The sequence below is a fragment of the Lissotriton vulgaris genome, chromosome 9, assembly GCF_964263255.1.
Source record: "Lissotriton vulgaris chromosome 9, aLisVul1.2, whole genome shotgun sequence".
In the NCBI taxonomy this organism is placed as follows: domain Eukaryota; kingdom Metazoa; phylum Chordata; class Amphibia; order Caudata; family Salamandridae; genus Lissotriton; species Lissotriton vulgaris.
The window spans coordinates 1,098,392,905-1,098,411,739 of NC_141697.1; the positions used below are offsets into that span (position 1 = coordinate 1,098,392,905).

The following is an 18,835-nucleotide window of genomic DNA, read 5'->3' on the forward strand; positions in this document are numbered from 1 at the left end:
AAAGGCACTGATCTGTTTCCATTTTCTTTTTCCACCTGCAAAAGGAGGTCACTTTCTTTAACTATTACCAAATCACAATTTGGAAATCGTTATTACTAATGTATGAAACTTTTATTTATTTTTAAATAGCAATTCCTAGCAGTTCGCAAATTGAGCAACGTCATGTGAGACAGCAGTTTGTTTAAAAAAAATGCAAGCAGTTTCTTTTGTTTCTTTTTTGTTTTTATAAAAAAAGTAGTGGTCCCATGGACTACTGCCTCTTCTAAAACAAACATTTTTTTTTACATTCTCAAAGGTGAAGGGGTCCCCATGGGACCCCTACCCATTTGAGAATGCGTTACCACTGCAATTCTAAAGTTGGTAAGTTATTGTTTTGCAACCGGAGATGGGTTGCAGAACATGAATACATACCATTTTGATTCGGTATTTGGAAGGGATGCCCCTTCCAAATACTGAATCAGTATTTGGTCGCAAACCAAAATTGCGATTCAGTAATATTATCGATTTGCAGTTTGGGTTTAATACATACTTTTTTACAGTTGCAAATGGACGATTCTGTGAATCAGCCCATATGAGACCACAAAAAAGGTTAATACATGTGGCCTTCTATACCTATACTGACACATTGGTCAACATGGCTATTCTTTTTCAGCAACCTTTACCAATTATTACAATGTAAGCAATTGCATTGCTCCAACGTGGTACTATGAGTAAAAGAATTTCAAGTGTACATTAAACTTTTAAACTTTTCAGTAATATGTGGAATTAAGTTTTAGGCTAAGCAATAGAAGCAAAATGGACTAGGTGCCAATTAATGATAGAATTTAAAAGGTAGCACCAATTACTAAGCATATCAACAATTATAAAATGTGACATATTGAGACAAACCTTAGCCTCAGATGAATAGAGAGCTCAGGAATATTTGTTGTTTGTAAATATACGAAAAGACTGGAATCTTTGATGGGCATCAATATAGGTTTTTTCCAAGTAGTCTGTGCTTGGAATGTATATGTTAATTGGGTAAAGTGGTTTTCTCATTCTTAACATGACCAATTTACTTACAAAATTGGGAGATTGGGGCATCTAGCTGGGGTACATTTCCTCCTTTTGCATTGAGTTTTTGAACTTGGGTAGGAGGAACAGGTTTATGGGATTGGCCAGTGGCTCGATACATTGCCTGGACCCAAAGAATGCGATCCTGTTCATCATCGCTGGCAAAGATCACAGTGTCTCCTTCTTTTACTGCGTTAAAGAATGATCTGCCACCCTCCAAACCTAGAAAACATTAAATAAAGAGAAGAAAGACATCATGTTACAATTTCAGAATTATGACAGTATAATCCCCTGCTTTGAAGAGCAAAAAGCAAGCAGTTTTTAATGTTAGAGCTGTGATGAAAGACCCATCTTTTTCACTTGACATCAGTGATTCACTTTTATATTCCTTAGTTTAGACTCTACAGCACACTGCAACACACTAAACTGAATTGTTATCTGCAGAAAATGTCTAGACAAGGTGAGAGCTGAGCAAGTTCAATGGAGCTGCAAGATCAAATTACAATATTTTACAATAAGGCACAATTTTCAGGAAAACAATTTTGACTTGTTTAAGATTGATTCTGTTTTTAAACTGCTAACACATCGGAATTGTAGCTTTGAACACAAACTCGGAACTGGTATTTTAATTGCTAACTCACAAAACTGAAACAACTCAGTTTGGAAGTAGCACTCTACCCAAATAAGTAAAATAGAAATGTTGCATGCAATACAGGTATTACGGATACATACATACAAACGCCTTACAGATGGTGCAGCAGCAAACTCAATTGGTTACAGGAGCAAAAGAGTACATTTAATAAATAAAGTACATTCCAAGTAAGTCTTTTATACCTGCTGCTCAGCCAGTGTGAATGTTCTGTGGAATGTTGGTGTGCATGGTGATGTAATGGAACTCAACAGAACTGAACTTATATGAAACAAAGCTGAGAAGCAATGCTGAGAAAACGACTCAAACAAGGAATGTTAAGGACTCTTGGAAACGTGAAGTGCACTTAGAGACAGTTTGTCCTCTAGCCACACCAGTGTCCTAACCCATCGGACAGCCTAACAGTCAGGGCATGCGGAAACCTTTTACATCCTCACAGGTGCTTTGGTCTTGTGTCATCCTCAGTGTTCATCTATGAGTTTCCCTGTCAGCCAGGTTGTGAGAATTTGACTGCTGTGTCATATTATGTGTACTGGGAAAGTCAATAGCACACCAGAAGAATGTTGTTGTGCTGTGGTACCATCTGTATTGGACTGTGTCAATCACAACCTCAGAGTCACTGTGGAGGAGAGCTTTTACCAAGGCACTTCGATGTGGGACCTGAATGAGCCAATAGGAAAGTATCCATGTGGTGAGCAGCAAATGTTATCACAGTCTTCAGCATGATCTACTGTGTCATAATTTGGAGTCTACTGTTTATTTCAAGAGCTATTTTGTTTTTGCCACTTTCATTAGCGTTTTTCAGTTGTGGGACCTTGCTGTGGCATGTTGCGTGGGCGGTACAACTTTTACTGCACCGTGTGACTCTTGTCATGTGGACTGCACTGCGAGGTATGACGCATGGGGAAGGGTGAGAAGTTCAAGGCCGTTATTATTACCGGCAGATTTGAATGGGCCGCGAGATGGAGCCGCGTGATTAGAATGGGCCGCGTGACACACACCTTACCTTTGCTATGGTGTTGCGTGGCAAAATCTGCTTTGTTTGTGTTCCTAACTGTTCATTGACGTTTTGCCACATCTGCATGCCTGGTGCCACCCCGGACGCTCTGAGCATGCGTGCTGCTTACATACAGCCATCTTTCCTCCTTCTTGGAGTGGATTCCCCTGATTACTCACCGGTGAACGTGCTTCTTGAGTTGAGGGCTGCACTGGCTTGCCGTTTTTGCACCCTCGGAAATGTATGAGAGCTGCTATTTCTTTTTGGAGTTGCTTACGTTCCTTGTCCACTTTCTTTTTGCTGGTGAGCGAGCCTTCTTGTTGGGGCACTTGAGGATAATTAGCTGAGGCATACACCGGTGAGTGAAATATGATGAGCTGACTACATTTCCATTGAGCACTATTAACATTAACTTTTTCCTGGTGTTCTGCCGGCTCTGACATTACATGAATTCAACTCAGTGTAATTCTGCTTATCTTTGTATAAACTTTCCTGGGGAATCTGCCTACCTTGCATTGTGGAAAAGTTGTCGATTTTCAGTGTGTACATGCTGGTTTTTTTACAATCATTTTGTGTGTAGTTCTCCATTTATTTACATGGAGCCTTTCTTAGCGTGATGAGTACATTTAAGATGTTTTCTACTTTTGGAGGTTTTGCACATTGTATTTTAATTGATAAGGTAGGAGAGTGCTGTTTTTTTCATTTCAGAGACGGAATCTCTTACTTTAAATTTCATGATATTGTGCAAGGGTTGTGTCCTGTGCTCATGATTATTGATTCTTTTGGGTTTGTTGCAGTTGTTAAAGGAAGTTTTTACTTCGGTTGTTCCACCCTACCTACGGGGTGAGGGTGAAGGGCAAGGTTTTAGCCAAATAATGTTTGTGAGGTCTTGTTTCTCCCTCACTGTGTTTAGGGTGATGGGTTGTGTTAGCCCGCTGATGTTTGCTTTAAGAGTTTTTTTATGCTTGGTGTGGAGCTTCGTTCCACACGTACCACTCTAACTTCGGGTTTGGGTAAAGGGCTGAGTTTAAGCCAGATTTTGATGGGTGAGTGTTTTTTCTAGTGATTGCTGTTTCTCTTACGATTTGGTTGAGTGTTGAGTGGTGCACTTTTACATGTTACATGGGGAGTGTCTTTCCACACGTACCACCCTAACTTTGGGTCTGGGTGTAGGGCAGTGCTCATGCCATATGTTTTGTGTGGAGTTGTTGTTTCACACATACCACCCTTTCTACGGGTAACGGTGGAGGGCAGCGTTTATGCCGTTTGTTTGGTGTGGAATAATTTTCCACATTATCTATGTTTTTTTTGCTCGTTTGCATGGTTCCCTACCACGCCTCGCAATTGGTATTCTTCATACCAACTTCCTTGTTGGCCTGGCCAGCCAGCTTGCTTTTTGGTGTCTGGGTTTAGTTTGTGTTTTGTGGTGTGCATTTTCTTGGTTTGGTTAAAAAGGGAGATTATATGTGTAGATCCCTTTTATTAACTTTATTTTATCATTTGTTGTACACATGCATGAAATGTTTCCATCTTTTATCTGCATTTTTTTGCATCAGTACTTTGCTACAATGATTATTTGCTTGCATTTGTTCTGATGTATCTGTGTTGCATGTAATAGTTTTATTGTCATCCTTTCCATGCACTATTTCTAATGTTATTCTTTTTACAGCTTCTTTGTCATTTGTATAAAGAGAAGGAGATGTGTTATACCTGCTTCTCAGCCAGTGTGAATGTGCTGTGGATGTAAGGGAATATGAGGATGCCTGGATGTATAGAGTGTCAGTTGGAGTATGGGCTGAGCAGCAAGAAGGCTTCTCCTGGTGGGCCTCTACTTTTCATCTTAACAACTTATCCTTAATAAACCGACTTGGACTACGAAGCATCTTCTTCCTTACTACAAACTCCTTATTTTAAGGGTGCTTTTCTGCAGGACTAAGTGAGGGGAATATTTTGTATACGTTTGCTGGTGATAATAAATATTAACAAACATTGGCACGACCAACAGATCTGAAGTTGTTTGCCAGCTTTTTGACTCAGCCGTGCTTATTTTGTTTTGTTTATTTTTGGGGACATTGCTTTGTCCTCAATCTAAAAAACAAACATTGGCTAAAATAAAAATAAAAAATGTGGGTCTCAAAAAGCAGCATTTACTCTAGTAGTCTCTGTAATTTAAAGGAATTACTTTGTATGTGGTCTATGTGAAACGGAAAATGTCATCACTCGCAGTGAAGCTAGCAAATGGTTGAAGTGGGGTGACCCACTGCCCCGTGTGGGTGGAAAAAAAACACAATAAGCATGCAGTGTTTGGCGTGCCCAGATGCTCTTGTCAAACCTTGGAGGGTTGGACAAAAAGACATCTGAAAATGTCAAATTGTGTTGACAAATAACACACCATTTCATGTGGACTCTTTTTCAACTGTCTCATTGAGACATTTGGAAGCTGCTTTGTGCATTATTGGTGGGTGGCGTAGGAAATGGATTTTTTTGTTTTGCTAATAACGGCACAGTTTGGTGAAGCTTCATAAAACGTTCACAAATAAAAATCATCCACCTCAGCTTCTTCCTGGAAGGTTTAAGGATGGTCTGTCAAGAGGGGGCCTAGAAAAAGGGGATCTCAATACACAATTTTCCCATTCAATTTCCATAGAAAATTTAGAACAGTATTACAGCCAAAACAGCTGAACTGAATTACACCCAAATAAGCAGAAAGCTAGATCTTAACCCAGAAATCCTGCTTTCTATGATTTCGTGTAAATATGTTCAGTATGTTTTGACAAATTAAAGTTCAAAAGGTGTAAATAGCTGGGCTGTTGGTGTCCAGATGGGTTCTGACTGGCTTATTTAAAGGGGACTGGTCAATCATGTTTGATTGGTCAAAACCTAAACAATATGATGTGGCAGCAATTACAGAGTTCGGGAACAAGGTTCCTATTGAAATACGTTGTAGTGAATCGCAGGTTTAGTAGGCCACAAAAATGGGCACATGTAAAGTGTGATTTTAGATTGTATTCCCATTATAAATTATTTGCTGGCAGTACCAAACTAATTTTAGGAATTGAGGTGTATTCTATGGTGATTTTACCCTGTGTAAAATGCTGAACTCCTGCTGGGCATTGATGAACCATATTTGACAGAAAACCGATTTCTCTCATGGGTTTCTCATAGAGGTTTTAGAAGGTTCTACAGAATCTAAAATGACAGCATATTATCTGTAAATTTGCACTATCTTCCTCAGCCATATGTGAATAAAGTCTGAAATACTGAGTGAAACATGTACTTCCAACATCAGCAGTAGTAAACTACCTTTAGTGCGCGACTGCTAGTGCGCATATCATTACTTCACAAGCGTTACTACGCTTGCAATGTTACAATGCGTACCATTAGGATGCAAGTTGGTACATCGCAAGCGTTGTTACAACTCATGCGTTGTAATGGTATGTGCTATCCACAACGTTGTTTGGAAGCGCTTCCGTTTCCAAACAACGACGCGCAGATCTGACATTGCTGGAAGCCAGAGAAGAGAGGAACCACAAAGGAGAGAGAGGTAATTGTAATTTTTTGGGTCATGCAGGGGTAGTCTTTTAGTTTGTAGGGTTGTGCTTGAGTAGTGTAGTGTAGTGTATTAGAGTTTAGGGTAGTGTTGGGGGTTGTGAAGGGTAGTGTTGGGGAGTAGTGATATGGTGTTTGTGTAGTGTAGGGTAGTGTGTTAGGGATTAGGGAAGTGTCGGAGGTTATGCAGGGTTGTGTTTCAGAGTAGAAACCCGACTGGGAGAAGGGGCAAGGTCGTGCTGGGGTAGTGTTTTAGGGTTTAGGGTAGTGTTGTGGTGTTAGTGTAGTGTAGAGTAGTGTTTTAGGGTTTAGGGAAGTGTCAGGGTGTTGTGCAGAGTAGTGTTTGGGTGTAGGGACAGGACTGGGGGTCGGGGGAGGGTTGTGCAGGGTGTAGTGTTTTAGGGTTTAGGGTAGTGTTGGGGTGTTGTGTAGTGTAGTGTTAGAGCGTAGGGTTCAGGAAGGGGGAAGGTTGTGTAGGGGTAGTGTTTTAGGGGGTTAGGGTAGTGTAATGGTGTTTAAGTAGTGTAAGGTAGTGTAGTTTAAGCATGATTTCAGTGTAATGTTTTAATTAGCATAAACCATAGTACATTTATAACCAATTGTGTTTTACTTTAGCCTCCCGAAGTGTTCTCATGAACAACTAGAGAGCTAACATTTTGCCTTATGACAACGTGTGGCAGACTGGAAGCCCTTGATTGAATCAAAGCTGTGAAATGTAAAACATTTCCTTTAGAATTGAACAAAATGAGAGATGTTCAAATTGTCATAGAAATTATGGCTAGTGCTGTAGAAAGCAAACTTAGGACATATTTTCTATAAGTTCTCAAATATTCCTCCTCATTCATTTCAGTAACACATTATGACATACAGACTGAATCATACACTTTCAACACTAGCAGCAGCCTTCTAGTTAACTCCCTGGTAATCAACTGTAGCTTTATCACATGTTCTAAAGAGCAACACAGTTGCAAGCATTCTGTATTTATTACATATGTGGCATACCTGATTGTCATCTTGATGGAATCATAGCTGCAAAACTGAAAGCATTTCCTACAGGGGATACACTGCAGCAAATGAGGGAGCTTGATACTAAAAAAAATCTCCCAAGATGGTTGTCAGAGAAAAAAGGGCCCAAATGTAGCACCAACATGACCCAAATGTAGCCCAAGTACAGCCCAATGACAGAGGTGTGCAAAGTGATTATGTAACTCATGCAACATATAATGTAGTGATAAATTGGTTAAAACAAACATAAAAATAGCAACTACTGTAAAAGCCCTTTGTCACTATTTGAGAAATCAGAAAATGTGCCCCTATTGTAACTTTTTAGAGCACTAACCATAATTTCTATGAGAAAAAGACCCCTCTCATTTTGTTGATTTCTAAAGGAAATGCTTTCGGTTTTACAGTTTGGATTCCATCAAAATGCTTTCATAGCTGGAATGAGGTAGTGGCATAGACTAAGACAATGGAGGGCAGGAGGGAGTTGGGAAGGGCAACAGGCGGACCATGCAGTGCAGGAGGCAGGGGTAGTGGCAGCACAGACGACCATACAGAACAGGTAGAAGGGCAGTGGCAGCATAAAGGGCCATGAAGGACAAGAAGAAATGGGGCAGGTGCCCACAGCTGGATGAAAGAAGGTAGAAGGAGGGGCAGTAAGCTGACCAAACAGGGCAGGTGGGAGGGGCAGTGGCAAAACAAATGACCATGGAGAGGAATAGGGAGGGGACGGGTGCATGCACATGTACAACAGAGGGAAGGGGGCAGGAGCAGAAAGCTGACCATGCAAGACAGGCAGGAGGCTTGGTTGCAGGTAGGAGAGAGGGGACAGGGGAAGGCCAACAGGCCATGGACGACACAAAGTGACAGGGGCAATAAGCTAACCATGCAAAGCAGGCAGGAGGGGCATTGGCAGCGCAACAGACCATGCAGGGCTGACTGAAGAGGAAGTGGCAGCACAGGGGCCGTGGAGAGCAGATGGGACGAGGGTAAGGGCACAGATGTGGAAAAAGGAGGGTGGGGTAAGAGACAGGGACAGCAAGCTAACCACATTGCGCGGACAGGAGGAGCAGTGTCAGCAAAAAAAAAACATACTTGACAGGCATGAAAGCCAATTTCAGCACAACAGACAATAGAGGGTATGATGTTGAGTGCAGTGGCCTGCACATGGACAATGGTGGGGAAGAGGGAGGTGGACAGGACAGTAGCAGCAAGAAGACAAAGTGTAGGACAGGTCGGAGTACCAGTGAAAACACAATATACCATTTAAGGCAGCAGGGAAAGAATAAGTACACACACAGACAATCGAGGGAAAGTGGGAAGGGGACAGGGGCAGGGGCAGCAAGGTGACCAGGCACAGGAGGTAGAAGGGGGGGTGGCAGCACAAAAGTCCATGGTGGGCAAGAGGGAGGGGACAGGGGCAGGGGCAGGGGCATGCACAAAGGATCATGCAGGATAGAAGTGAGGAGGCAGTGTCTGAACTCAGAAACAGAGGGCAGGGGATGAGGAGAGGGGCAGCACAACAGACCACTCAGGGCAGGCAGTGGCAGCACTATGGACCATGGAAGGAAGAAGCGGGAAGCACTTTGGAGCATAAAGGGTAGAATAAAGGGAGTAAGGTCATGGAAGATAGCGTCGAGAGGGCATGGTCAGGAACATCAAACTGACCAGGCTGAACAGGCAAGAGGGGCAGGCGCAGGAGAACAGACCATGGAGGAAAAGTTGGGGGAATAGGGGCATGGACTTAAAGAAATGTATAGCAAGGTGGATGGGGCATGGTTAGAGGCAGCACACTGACAATGCTGGGCAAACAGGAGTGGCAGCGCAATGAAACATGGTGGGCAAGAGGGAGGGGGCAGGGCTTGCTCACAGATATTGGAAGGCAGCAACAAGCAGGGTAGGGGAAGCAAGCTATGTGCAGAGGCCAAGCAGGAGAGCAGTGTTATTGAATCAGACAACGGAGAGCAGAAGGAGGGGGCATGTGCACGGCCTACAAGCTAATCACAGTGGGAATGCAGGAGGTCAGTGACAGTATATCAGACCAATGGAGGGCAGGAGAGAGAGGGCAGGGTCATGGAGTTGGAGTTGGAGTTGGACAACAGAGGGCATGGAGGAGGTGATTAGGGACTAAGCATGGGCGGAAAATCCGTTACGCTCGCGGATTTTCGGTAAATTCGCAATCCGCGAACGCTCGCGAATTTACCAAAAATCCGCAAATTCGCACGCAGCGGATTTTTTTTCTTTGCGGTGTAAGTTCGCAATTGCCAACATGTAGATGCGGCGGGCAGCAACAATCTCGCACTCGCGAAATTACAAAAATTGCAATTCTGCACAGGAAATCTACTAGCAAGCAGCATAGACCTTCTGAAAATGATGATTTTTATCAGAATAACTCCTCAGGTTGACATTTGCATGCACTTTTTTGGATTTGAGGCCTTTTGATTTTCTTTGGATAACTTTTGGATTAGAAATCAACTTTCTCATATAAGCTTGGTGGGGCATTACAGTTGCTGTAATGCTGTTCTGCAGAAAAACGAGTTTTGCAAAAGTGAAAGCAGGTTCAAAAGTTCAAACTCATCATTAGTAACCGTTCCCTGTAGTGCTTCCTGACAAGGGCCCCTCCAGAGTTCAGTTGCTAGTTGCAACAATTGTATGACCCTGCTCTGACCCTCAGAGCAGGCTCATAGAATAGCTACAAGTAGGCCACAAAGGTCCTGGAAAATAAATTGCACTGCAACAGAAAGCAAATTACAGATAAGGAAGCAGATGCCAGACTGGAATTTTAAAACAGTGACACATTAATAAATCAACCCCAAATTAATTCATGTCAGTTGAAGCAGGCAGGTGTGCTTGCTTTTTCCCCCCATAATCTACAGTGATGATGAACCAGAGGGTGGCATAAGGCATTGATGTACCAGAGGGTGGCATGGGTGAAACAGAGGGTGGCAGGGGTGAAACAGAGGGTGCTGGGAACCTGTGATGATGAACCAGACGTAGAAACAACATAATCGTGACCGTTGCGAGCCGACATGTAAGTTCGCAATTGCGAACTGTTACAAAACCCTCCCAAACTGTCAGAAATCCTTGCGAACTGGCAGAAATCCTTGCGAACACAAAAAAAAATCCGCAAATTTGCGAGAATTCACGGATTTTGCGGATTGCGAGTTCGCAAATTCGCAAAATTCACGAACACCAGATTCGCAAAATTTGCCCATGCCTATTAGGGACAGCAAGTTAACCATGCAGGGCAGGGGGATGGGCAGTGAAATCAAAACAGCCATACAGGGCTGGAGTGAGGAGGCAGCAGCATGGACTTTGACAATGAAGGGTAAGGAGAAGAGGGCAAAGGCAGCAGGCAGACCTCCAAGGACCCTCTGTAGCTTAAACTGACAGCACATATTGCATTATCAACCAAATGACATTTCCACCAGGTGGCATTCGGTTTAAATGTAGGAATGGTCAATTTTTCATTTTGTCGTCAAATTGTAAAAAACGTTATGTTTCTAGTTTGTCATTATATGTGGTCATAATGATTCCGATGTCAAAATGTGTTTTGAAATGTACAGTCTAACTACAAAAACAAAAAGACATGTGAAGAAATGTTCTAATAAATTTTGAGATTATTACTGAAGAAAAGTGAAATAAATCACAAGGGCCATTTAAAAGGAAATGTTTGGTCCTTTGTGTTCAATTGTGAATATAGAATTTGGCGCCTAGACATTGTTTTTGTGTCTAGAATTTAAGGAGCCTCGTCTAGGTTACAACTTATGGGCCTAATCCTTCTTTTTCTTAATGCTTGAGTGGGGACAGCAAAACAAACAAAGGATGGATGTAGGGTGAGGTAAGGACAAGCACACAGAGAATGAAGGGTAGTAGCAGGGGCAGCAAGCAGACAACGTTGGGCAGGTCAGCAGGGGGGGGGGAACTTTCCACAAAGGGCTGGGTAGATGGGGCAGGGGGAAGTAAATTGTGAATAGAGGGCAGGCAGAAGGGAAGCAAGGGCAGCAATCTGACCACTAGAAGGTTGGCATGGGCAATGTCAGCACAATGGACCACAGAGGGCAGGAGGGAAGGGCATGAACATGGAGAATAGAGCAAAGGTTGGGGGGCAGGGGCAGCAAGTTGACCACCAAGTGCAGGGGGAGGGACCATGGTCATGCAGATGGAGAGGAAGGACAGGCAGGATGTGGGCCATCATTGATGATTTATTTGCCTACACCAATGTGTCTTTCTATCAGTTTCTCCTGACTGTTGAATAGATCACCTGTGGTGAGATGTGGATTGCTCCCAAACAGTGGACAAAAGGCTTGGAAGTGGAGAGGTGATTTTTCTTCTACGAACAGGGTAGCCTTGTTGGGCATTTCCTATCCCATTCCTGAGTGTCAAAGTGTGCCTACCTTGCAACTGGCACATGAAGCTAACACCTAGGCCTGTCTCCTTTTATCTTCCTAATCAGCTAGACTTTCAACCCAATGGGAAGGGAGAGCTACCCCAGAACTGGTTTGGAGTAAGCAAAAGGGAGGGTTTACCCATTTCCATAGCAACACCTCTGAGTGGGCACAGGGGCTCTGACCAGGGAAGCAAGGTTCTGCCAAGTTGGATTTTGATAGAGAGGGGCACTATGGGACAGGTTAAATAAAAGCACAAAGAAAGTGTTGCAAAAGTGGGTGGGGTCACTCATGGGAACGTTTAGCCCATTGACTAGGGAGTAGCCAGTAGATTCCCCCATCCATAGATTGGCACTGAGGATAAATGTAGAAACCACTTCCCCTCCTCAGACCACTGCTGAACCTATGAGGAATCAGAAGAAGGGCTGCCCTGCTGTCTGCAGAATCTGAAGAGATATTGGATCTGCTTACCTTGAGCTCAGGACTCCACAAGTACTGCCCAGGGTCAGTTGGCTGACATCCTCTTCAAGCTACAGGGGCAAAACAAGCTTCCACAGGCCGTTTGTGCAACTGCCCAGCTGAACAGTTTCAAGGGATCTGCCCTAGAGCTTGATGCTGGCCACTGCAGCAGTGAGATCCTGGACTCTTGACTTGTGTTAAAATTTATTTTACCTAAATTCCCTGAAACCTGGGACTTAGCAATGTTATGCTCTGAGAACCTACTGGGGTCCGGGACCAACCTGCTAAGCTGATCTGATGAAGGTGCATCACCGCTGAGCCAGAGATTCAAGTTGCTCCTGCAACATTCTTCCCCACAGTGGCCAATCCTGACCAAGGGTAGAAATCTTCATCATATGCAGGCATGAAAACTATCCAGCTGGTGAGTGACCGTCTCTGGGCACAAAATTCAAATTTTTCCTGTTCAGAGCATTCCTGCCAAAACTCAAAGGTTCACCAAGAACGCACCTAGTGGCTATCTAACTATGTGGTGACATCTTTGACTACAGCCCGCCGCCTTGACCAGCTGAGGAGTTTTGACTACTATTCCAGAGACTAAGTCCAATGGTAAAACTTTTCACCAGAACATACCTGGTCCTTGTACTCAAAACATGTTCCATCACAGTTGTGCTTAACTTTTGACTTTGACCTGTTCTAGTGCGAATAGATAACCATGGTTAGCACTTAACACTTTTTGGCAACGATTTGAAACTTAAACTTAAAAAATTCATAATTTCAGTTCTACTTATTGGATTTTTGTTGTTTGATGTCATTCTAGATATTAAAATATTCTAAGGTTTTCTAAATTGGTTTGGTATTTTTCTTGTGTTGTGTTTTTTGTTGTTGCAAGGACTGTAAGTGTTATTTGAGGTGGGTTCTCACTCCTGTCAACTAATACTCCAATCTCTTACAGTAATTATACATATGGGAAGAGTGATGTTTGTGAGACAAGTTACCAAACCTGCAAATAGGTATATTAATGTTGTTCCAGGTTTTAGCAAATGTATAGAATTACATACATTCTTAAACTTGAGAAATCTCAAGACTATGCTTGATGCGCAATAATGTAACTGCACAGTCGTTCTTTCAAACTGTTGATTATCACTTGAACATAGTGACCATTAATGACAGGGTGTATATCTTGATGAGCAGGTGGGATCTTGTTGTATGTGAAAGTTTACAGCTCTTGAATATTAAGCACCAATGTACAATGTTTCATCTAATGATAAGCAAAGATGATAGTAATAAATATGTAATATCACTTGTCTTTACACAATCTTAATTGTCTTCACACTTTCTCTATTGCCATTCATAAGGTCGGAATTAGCAGAATCGCACCCCATGCCTAGTTTTAGTGCTCAGGGAAAATGACCAGGTCTTATTATATAGAAGACTAATTGGAAAAATCAGAAGCAACATAATACTCCTGACTCCATTGCTGGTCAGAAACCTATTAATTGATCAGGTTGAAGAGGAAAACAATGTTTCTACAAGCCAGACAAGGTGGACTTGAGGGCCCCAATCAACTAGCATGTATCAATGCTAAATAAGACAAAGATTTGTTTCTAATCACTCATTTATCTCCAGCTAATCACTGACTTTCCTCCAACCAATCACTTGTTTTTCTCCATTTAATCACTCATTGTTCTTCTTCTAATCACTAGTTTTCCTCCATCTAATCACTCCTTTTTCTCCATCTAATCACTTGTTTTCCAACTGGTTTTTCCATTTAATGACATGCTTTTTCTACTCTAATAATTGTTTTTCTCTATCTAATCACTTGTTTTTCCACTGTTTTATCTCCATTTAATTACTCATTTTTCCACTGTAATACCAGCTTTCTCTACCTGCTAGTTTTTCCACCTTCACACAGCTTCTCCCTCCCACTGCTGTCCTCTCGCTAACCCCACCCAGCTCTACGCCTCCTCTCAGGACCTACTTAATGGAGGTTGTACCGCGGCTGTGCCACAGGGGTGCCAAAGGCAAGCCCATCTCTGCCTGTTCATGCCAGGACCATGCCCAGCGCCAAGAACCCTTGCTGTTCCACCACCCACAGCTACACCAAAACCGAGTAGATAGCCCTGAAACCCTGACCCCGAAACAACTGCAGCCATTCCTCTCCATGCTCAACAGTAGGATCGTTCTTCTGCCACCCCTGTCTCTTCTTCTGTGACTCCGGCCATAGGCTCATTACCACTATTCCCGCCATGACTGAGCAAGGACAAACTTACTTTATCTCCTACTCAACACCCGATCACTCGGCAAACACACCACTGAGATCTAGGACACCATCTCCTCTCTCATCCCTGAGGCTGTCTTCCTCACTGAGACCTGGCTCAACTTGACATCCATGCCCGACATCACCAATGCCATATCCAATGGTTATAGGATAGGACACCAGGACTACATCAACAGAACCATTAGCCACAAAGAGTCCATAAACTGCACCACTGCCACAGATGACACCAAACCTCAATTTTCAACTCAAAACAGATGGAAAAACAACCATCAGAGCCACCCTCTCCCACAGATCTATGCAACCACACCCCGGCTGTTATGACACCATCCCCAACTTCATTTCCCCATTGACCATCAACACCAAAAACGTAATCATCCTCAGAGACCTCAATTATCACCTCCACAACGTCCATACAGACAACCTTCTCGAAAGCATGAACAACCTCAGCCTCATCCAAATAGTCACCGACCACACTCACAACACCGGACATAGGCTCGACCCAATTTTCACAGTCAGCAACAGAATCAGGTACAGCCATGTCACCAAGTTCACGTGAAGGGACGCCTCAATATTCCACTTTATCATCACAACAGCACCCGCCACTGCCACCAAGCTGCACAGCACCACATAAAGGAGCTGAAACAAAATATCCAAAAGCCAATGGTCTGAATCCCTCAACTCCTCCCATCCTGACACCACTACTGACCTCAAAGAGGATATCAAGAACTTTAACACCTGGATCACTGACTGTGCAGACAGATTTGCCCCGATCAAGTCCACCAAACTCAGGAGCGCCCCCAGACATATCAGTTAGTACACTGAGAAACTGAGGACCACAAAACACATTTGCAAGCAACTAGAAAGGAAGTGGAGCACTAGCAAGGAGTTTAATGACTGCACCACCCTCAAGACAGCATTTAACCACTACCACCAACTGCTAAAAGAGAAGTTGGTGGTAGTGGTACTGCATTAAAATAAGCTGGGTCGGGGGACACATTTATTGATCTGGATACATCCAGCCCTAGATCTAGCATATGTTCAACATTTTCAAAATGGGTGTGGTCATACTCAAGGCGGTTCTTACGATGGGAGCCGCTCATGCTCCCACCGACTGAACCGTCCTCAGGATCATAGTTCGGGGTTATAGGGCTACCCTGAATCTCTATTTCGAATGTAGCAGAGTATATTTCATCTTCATTAATTACATTGGCTTCCTTCAGCCAATCTATTCCCTCGAGGGGACTAAACCTGTTTCTAGTAGAAATATAAAACATAGGTAAATTATGCAATAGTTGACCTGGATGTGTGAATACCGTTTTATTAGGAGCAAATCTCCTTTCCGACTCATAAAAATAACCTTGTTGTAAGGACCTAGTAGGATGATAAAAATTGCCCAAAGGGAGTAGTATGATGCTACCCATGTTCCTCCCAAACTAAGTTGCTAAAATGTCTTCAATAATACTAGTTTTTTTTAAATTAATAACTATGCATTCTCCTTGAATTTCCTTGTGACTTTCGCCTATCCAACCCACCCTTCTTGTGGTTAGAATCTCATGAGTATTATCATAGCCAAAATTGCTATGGTTTGCTAACTAGTGGATGTTTTTATTTTTTAAATCTTGATGTGTTTCTATTAATCCCTTTCTTAACACTGGGACCCCTGCAAGAACTAATACATATGGGGCTGCCTCTGGTGATAAATTAATGATTGGTGGGCCATATGTTTGATTTTTGTATTCTAAATCACTACAATCCTGATTGGGAGACATATTATTCACCCCCTGCCTGGTGTTTTTCTGTAAATCCCCTCTTCTTGATAGTATTGGAGGGGCTTGATTTGCCGGATTTGTGGTCGGTGGGGGTTTTCTCGCAACAGAAGTTCCATTATGCTTCCCGTGGTGTTGAACATTATCTGCATTTGTAGGGTGACACCTTTCATTTGAAATTAGAGGAAGCCCAGTTTGCAAGTTACTCGTGGTAGCCTGAGCGTACGGCATGCTATCTGTACTAGTTGTAGCCTTAGTCATCTCTCTACCTTTTAGCCATCCATTAATCTTTACTGTCAGCCCATCTAGTTTTCCCAAAATAGAGATTAATTCTTCCTTGACAATTGTTCTTATTTGCTGCTGGAGATCCCTCACCAGCAGTGTAACCCACGCGGGCTGGTCAATAATGGGTTCTATACTGGCCACAGTGTGATTCCCTCCTACGTTACCTTCTTCCCTGCTTGGATCCTGTACTTTTTTCCTTTTTGCAGGCAATTTTACATTACATTTTTGTTTGGCTTTGCATTTTCTTCCTAGACACCTTGGGCGACTCTAAACTCAATGGCTCTATAGGTATCGATTGCTCATTGGTAGATTCTATGCTTGTTGCCCTTAGATCAACGAGGGAATTACAATCTGATGGAACCTTCTCTAGATTTGGAGTGATAGATAGGCGCCTCTCTGTTCATTCTATCTCTGTGGCCACCACTCCCAATGCTTTCTCAAGCATTCTATCTATGGATATGGGTTTAGAATTACTTTTTGGGGGAGCTGTACTTTGTTGTTTCGCAACACAGGCCCGCTTCCCCATCTTAGTAATACACTCGTAGTATAAGGAGGCTAGGTGAACCCTGCTATACTATAATATTTCAATCTGGAGGCACAATGAAATCTCAGGAACAAAAAGAACAAACCCTTCACACATATGTAACAGCAAACACTATGTCAGAACCAAGATGGGAAGATAAAAGAGTCTGGGCAAAAATCAGGTTCAGTATAAAGTCAAAAGTACCTCATGACCAGGCAATTTTTATAGATGTAAGAGCGGTTGCCCATCCCAGCCTAGTCCGGCCTGTGAAGGCCTAAGACGGTGCCGTCCTTGTCCCGGGCTTCTCCCGACGCTGCCAGCGAGCGTCCCATGACGCGGGAGCTCCCAGGGGTTTTTATGCGCCCCCAGGCGCAGGAACAACGTAGGCGGCGTCCTGGCCGCATGTGTTGCCAGGAATTGCAGTCCCTGGCCGAGGCAGCAACAGCGTCTATGGCCCAATACTCCGTGCGGCAAGCGGCGGCGGTGGCGGTTGCCAGCGGTAAGTGCCCCCTGCTTCACTTCGAGTCCCCCCATTTAAACCGGATCACCTGCAGTCCTGTCTTTAGAGGATGTGGGGTAAGAGCTTCCGACTTTGGAAGTGGAGAGCCAGGTTTGAGTCTCGGCGTTGGCTCAACATCCTGTGATTCTGGCCAAATCACATAATCTCCCCGTGCATAACAAAATGAGTGTGTCCTTGTGAATGTAACTGGTGCTTGTGTAAAGCGTTCTAGTACGTTCGGGTCGAGTTTGCGCTATATAAAACAGCGAAAAAAACAAGCATTTTCAATGCAATAGGTCACACAATATTAAAGTTTGAGCTATTGGTGTTGCATTATTTAGCAATGCCAATAGCTCAAACTTTAACAATGCGAGACCGACTGCATTGCAAATGCTTGTTAAGTTTTCTTTGGCCAATCATGTTAGAGGTTCCCATTCTGTTGTGTTAGACTTGTGAAAAGTCAATCCTAGAAAAAAAACATATGGAATTATATACTGAGTTCTACTTCTTAGGTACAAGATGAAGTAGGGATTTATATCGTGAATGAAAGTTCATCATGGTGAAATAAACAAACAGACCTACCAACCTTTATGAATGTGTTATTATAGTATTACATCTTATGGGCGAGACAAAGAGACAGTTTAATTGGGATCTCCCTTTAATCGACTGCCAGTGGAAAGGCTTTCACGCAGTTAAGTCATAGCTTTGTGGCTCGAATATAAGTCCAGCAAAACCAGGGCCGGCTTTTGCGCTGGTGGCGCCCAGTGCCACCATCATTTTTGGCACCACCCCACCCCATGTCCGCCTCCCACCAGGCAAAAGTGCCCCTAATCTCTCCAATCATAAGTTATTGCTAAACATAGCGCCCCACCTCAAGTCAGCGCCCATTTCCACAGGCCAGCGCCCAGTGTGGCCGCAACGATTGCACTGCGGTGAAGCCGGCCCTGTGCAAAACTATTTGAGACCCTCTAGAGGTTCAGAAATGTCTCATTTCGAAGCTCTGCATAGTTGACAGCACGTGCCATTAGCAACATAAGGCTCAGAAGAACTAAATCTATCATAGTGGAACTTTATTTTGAAGGGAGGCACTTTGTAGCAGGCAAAGATGATAGAACGTATTTTTGTTCACAGGGTGTGTGAAGGAGAGAAAAAGCCTCCAATTTCCTCTCTTCCATGTATATTCTTAATCTCACCAGTCTATTAGACATTCAAAAACCGTCATAAGATACGTCCTTGTGATTACACTTTCTGGAGTGGTTTGAGTGTCTTAAAATATATCAGAAGGCAATTTCTCAAGCCCAATTTAACGACTTTGCTCACCAGCCAGCATAATGTTTTACTTGGCCTTACTAAAACACATATACTAACACGTGGACTTTGTTTTTACTAT

At 43.2% G+C, this 18,835-nt stretch overlaps 1 protein-coding gene across 7 annotated transcripts in view; it reads right to left on the reverse strand.

The window, feature by feature from the left end:
* The window catches only part of CADPS (calcium dependent secretion activator), a 1,556,059-nt gene that overhangs the window by 667,820 nt on the left and 869,404 nt on the right, over positions 1-18,835 (reverse strand). For all 7 annotated transcript variants that reach the window (XM_086939080.1, XM_086939079.1, XM_086939076.1 and 4 more), the window contains exon 11: positions 1,063-1,275. In XM_086939080.1, the coding sequence (XP_086795206.1) occupies positions 1,063-1,275 (213 nt within the window). The remainder of the gene's footprint in view (positions 1-1,062; positions 1,276-18,835) is intronic.